This window comes from Sardina pilchardus, chromosome 17 (genome assembly GCF_963854185.1).
Source record: "Sardina pilchardus chromosome 17, fSarPil1.1, whole genome shotgun sequence".
NCBI lineage: Eukaryota > Metazoa > Chordata > Actinopteri > Clupeiformes > Clupeidae > Sardina > Sardina pilchardus.
The window spans coordinates 31,778,467-31,783,466 of record NC_085010.1 but is presented as its reverse complement, the minus strand read 5'-3'; the positions used below and the strand labels follow the sequence as shown (position 1 = coordinate 31,783,466).

At 50.8% G+C, this 5,000-nt stretch overlaps 1 protein-coding gene across 1 annotated transcript in view; it reads right to left on the bottom strand.

Moving 5' to 3' along the window:
• The window catches only part of LOC134061967 (transcription factor 7-like 2), a gene marked incomplete in the record, with an annotated part of 25,861 nt that overhangs the window by 14,795 nt on the left and 6,066 nt on the right, over positions 1-5,000 (bottom strand). The window contains 2 exon segments of the mRNA XM_062517822.1: positions 1-27; positions 719-847. The exon segment at positions 1-27 is cut by the window's left edge and continues 136 nt beyond it. Of these exon segments, the coding sequence (XP_062373806.1) occupies positions 1-27; positions 719-847 (156 nt within the window).

Here is a 5,000-nt window from a genome sequence, read left to right as displayed (position 1 = left end):
TCCGCCTTCTTAGCGTCTTGGTGTTTCCTACAGAGAGACAGACACAAGGAAGGAGAGAGAGCGATCGAGAGAGAGAAAGAGAGAGAGAGAGAGAAAGAGAGAGAGAGAGTGAGAGATGGATATGAGAGAAAGAACAAGCTCGCAAGATGAGGATTAGGTAATAGAAAAAGGCACCCCATTCGAGTCATAACACAAAACTGCATGTTGGTGAGGGACCATGGGCGTGTAGCATGTAGCGTTAGCCGTGCGGCTGTGAACCTTTAGCGGCTGGACATGCTGGGCGAGAGGGGCTGGGTGCGGGGCGTGGTCAGGGGGAAATGGGGGTGATCAGACTGCTCTGGTCCAAGGTGAGGGTTAGCATGTTAGCATTAGCGCAGACATTTGGACTCAAAGTTGTAGCAAATATGGCTGCTACTAGCGCTAGCATTAGTGGGTTAGCGAGCAGGGAAGAGAAGAGCTGGAGTTAGTTGATGGGGGTTAAGATGAGGGTGTGTGTGTGTGTGTGTGTGTCCGGGGTCCTGGTCTGTTTTGGACTAGCTGTGGTGCTATGTTGCGGATGGGGTGGCGGGTGGCGGGGGGCAGATTTAGCCAGCAGGAGTGGGGGCAGTTAGCTGGGGGTGTGTGGGAGGGCAGGGGTGCTAGCTCAGGCGGGGGGCGGGCGGTGGGGGGGGGGGGGCAGAGGTCAGAGGTCAGGCGAGGGCGAGGGCGGGCGACTCACGAGCTGTTGAGGGAGCCGATGTCGCTGTGGGAGGACTCCTGCTTGACGCTGGGATTGACGATGGCAGGGTGGGGGATGCCCGTGGTCGAGTGCAAACTGTGGTGGGGGGGCACCATGTGGGGGGGGAACCTGGAGGACAGAAGACTGTGTAAATCGTCAGAATGGACACGGGTGAAATGGAGGATGGAACACACACAATTTACACACACTTACTGTACACACACACACACTCAGTCACACACACGCACATATATGTACAGGTAAAACAATTAAAAAAAAAAAACAATACATTCATACAAACACAGAACAAAATGCAACAAATGTACTTCACTGATACTGTACATATCAACAAAAAAGACATTCAATACACAGGCTCATACAATCACAGACATATGTACTACACACACACACACACACACACACAGATAATCACACACTCACATACAGACACATATAATCACAAACAGACACAGACAACACCTTCTGTTGACCTTGTCCTGTGTGTGCATGCGCACATTTGTGTGTGTGTGTGTGTGTGTGTGTCAGTCCTCTCACGTTTCTGATCTGCGGACGGTCACACTGGTCACCTGCCTTTTCTCTGATCATCTATCTGATTCCCCCATCATATCCCTAGCCCCAAACCACATACACACACACACACACACAGTTAGATCCCCAACCATGGACTTCCTACTGTACACACACACACACACACACACACACACACACCAAGCACTACCTTTGAACACATACAGGAATTATGTCTCTCTCTCTCTCTCTCTCTCTCTCTCTCTCTCTCTCTATCTCACACACACACACACACACACACACACACAAACACACACACACACTCACACACATTCTTGGGTTGACTTTGTGTGTTTGTTTCTCTGTATGTGTAATGGTGTTATTATGTATGCATGGGACAGTCATTATGTCTGTGTGTGTGTGTGTGTGTGTGTGTGACTCTACACTGGTCTGTGTGACAGAGCGAGGGGGATGATGAAAAAAGCGATGGCGGGAGAGTTGGGATAGCGAAGGACAGGGAGGGAGGAAGGGAGGGAGAGAGCGAGAGAGCGAGGGATAGAGAGGGAGGGAGGGAGGGAGGGAGAGAGCGAGGGATAGAGAGGGAGGGAGGGAGGGAGGGAGAGAGCGAGGGATAGGGAGGGAGGGAGAGAGGGAGGGAGGGAGGGAGGGAGGGAGGGAGAGAGGGAGAGAGGGAGGGCTAACTGGTCTCTGTTTTAAGCAGCTCATTATGGCCAGCCGGGCTGCATGGCTCCCAGCCAGAATATAATGATGAGCGTCCACAGCAACCAGGAAAAAGCACTTTCTGTTGGAGGCCGTCTCCAGAGACCTGAGCACTGCCCCCCCCCCCCACCATCACCCCCACCACCACCACGCATCCCTCTCTCTCTCTCTCTCTCTCTCTCTCTCTCTCTCTCCCTCTCTCTCTCCCTTCATCTTTGATGCATGTGTCCTCAGACTGGGCTGCAGAGAGCAACAAACAGCAGCAACACTCCTCTCTCTCACTCCTCTCTTTCTCTCTATCTCTGTCTCCTCTCTTTCTCTTTCACTCCTCTCTCACTCCTCTCTTTCACTCTCTCTCTCACTCCTCTCTTTCTCTTTCAATCTCTCTCTCACTCCTCTCTTTCTCTTTCACTCTTTCTCTCTCTTTCTCTCTCCCTCTATTACTGTCATTAGACACTTGGCTTAAACACTTCTCTCTCTTTTCCTGTTTCTGTCCATCTCCCTCTCCTCCGTTTTCTCCTCCTCTCATACTCTCTTCTCCATCTCTCCTGTTTTCTCCTCTTCTACGTCTCCCACTTTTTATTCCCCCTATCACTCTCACCACCTCTATTCCATCCCTCTGCCTCTCCCTCTGTCTGTCGTTCTCTACTCTATACTTGTTAACCCCCCCCCCCCCCCCCCCCCCCGGTGTGTGGCTGAGGCCCAGGTTATGGTTTAAACATGATGGACCAGCTCTTTGAAGCGCTGGGGCCACGAGTCACTCATCAGGACTGCCACCAATTTACACCCCCAGGGAGGAGGGGGGGGGGGAGAAGAGAGGAGAAACAGACACAGCCATGAAGGAAGAGAGAGAGGGAGAGAGGGAGAGAGGGATAGAGAGGGGGACAGGGGAGAGCTGGAGCCTCGTACGTCTCAATCCTCTGACAAGTGAGCGGGTGTCAGCGACTGGCATTTAATTGGCGATGGGAGTCGGCTGGTACCTGTTTAATATCTAATGACCCGCCAGCTACGCTCCCCCTCTCCCTCCCTCCCTCCATCCCTTCTTTCTGCTCTCTCTATCTCTATCTCTATTCTTCCCTACCACTCTCTCTATCCCTCACTCTTACCCTTTCTCTCTCCTTTTCTCACTGCTGCCATTCCTGTCTTTCTTTCCCATCTCTCTCTCTCTACCTCTCTCTTTCTCTCACTCCCTCTCTCTACCCCCCCCTCTCTCTCTCCCTCTCTCATCCCCCTCTCTCTCTCTCCCTCTCTCTACCCCCCTCTCTCTCTCTCCCTCTCTCTCTCCCTCTCTCATCCCCCCTCTCTCTCTCTCCCTCTCTCTCCCCCCCTCTATCCCCTTGGCCTTCTGGCTTTCTTTCTCTCCCTCCCTCCATCGCTCTGTCGTTCCCCAGGTGAGCACTGAGGGCAGGAGAGGTGTGGAGGAGCGGAGATTCAGGAGGAGGTGCACATCAAAGGGCACACACACACACACACACACACACACACACACACACATCTCCAGTCCTCCTGTCAGTTGCCAGAGCAGGGCCCCCATTACCCAAATAATGTCCCTAATTTAGAGAGCCCCCCCCCCCCCCCCCCAAAATGTATATTTCACAAGGCAGACGAGCTGACAGCAGGGATCCTACTAATCCACACGGGCCTGCTAACAAGCCCCCAGCCCCAGCCCCTGATACACACACACACACACACACACACACTCTCTTGTGTCCTTACACCCTGACTCTGTTCTCTTTCTGTCTTTCTGGCGCTCAGCTCCTGTTCTTAGCTTTCTTTCTCTCTTCCATTTACATTTCTCAAATCTCTCTCTCTCTATCCCTCTCTTTCCCTCTCTCTATCCCTCTCTTTCTCTCTCTCTATCCCTCTCTTTCTCTCTCTCTATCCCTCTTCCCCCTGTTTGTGTAGTTTGGCTCTGGCGGCCCATAAACACAATTAAACTGGTTTTCCTCAGGAGCTCGTTATGATGCTAGTGTGTGTGTGTGTGTGTGTGTGTGTGTGTGTGTGTGTGTGTGGAAGGAGTGTCCTGCTCTCTAATCTCCAGTGGTTTTAACACACACGTGCTAAAGCAACCCCTCAAGAGCCCATCACACACACACACATACACACACACACACACACACACAGAGGCATCAGCCTATTCATCAGCTCTAATTCAATTAGCCATCATCAGAGCACATTAGGCTGTTCAGAACCCCCCCTACACACACACACACACACACACATGCCAACCCCCCTCCCACACACACACACACACACACACACCCTTAGGGCTGCTGTGCTGATTGAATTAGCCTGTAAGGAAATCAGATGATGGTGGCGTTAAGAGCTCGTTAGGAGAGGTTACCTTTCACTTAGGAGCAGCTCCACTGGAGACCCACCCACACACACACACACACACACACACACCAATCAAGGCATGCGTCCACTAGGGCCAAAGGTTAGGGCCTAAAGCACCATAGATCTTACAGCAGGAGCAATAACACACACATCTACACACACACACACACACGTCTCAAAACACACATCCCTCAACAGACATCCACACACACATCCACACACACATCTCTCAACACACACATCTACACACAAATCTCTCAAAACACACATCTCTCTACACACACATATCTACACACTAGGGGTGCAACGGATCGAAAAAGTCACGGTTCGGATCGTTCCTCGGATCAAGAGTCACGGATCGGATCATTTTTCGGATCAGCAAAAAAAAAAAAAAAAGACAAATAAACATAGTTTTGTCTTTGACGGGATGTTGTAACGTGGCTCAAGCACTTTCAGCATGTGTTTAAAGTAGGCTAGTGTTGTCATGATACCAAAACTATTGTTTCGATACCGATACTAAGTCAAGAATGACTTTTTCGATGCTTTTTTACAATTTTAGTTGATTTGGTGTTTAATCACCTTATATTGAATATTGTGTGAGCATTCACACCAGTGGCCATCCAAGATTCTGCTTGACCCTCCACACACAATCTGCATGATTACTAGTAGCTACAAATGTTTAGTCATTTGTGTAGGC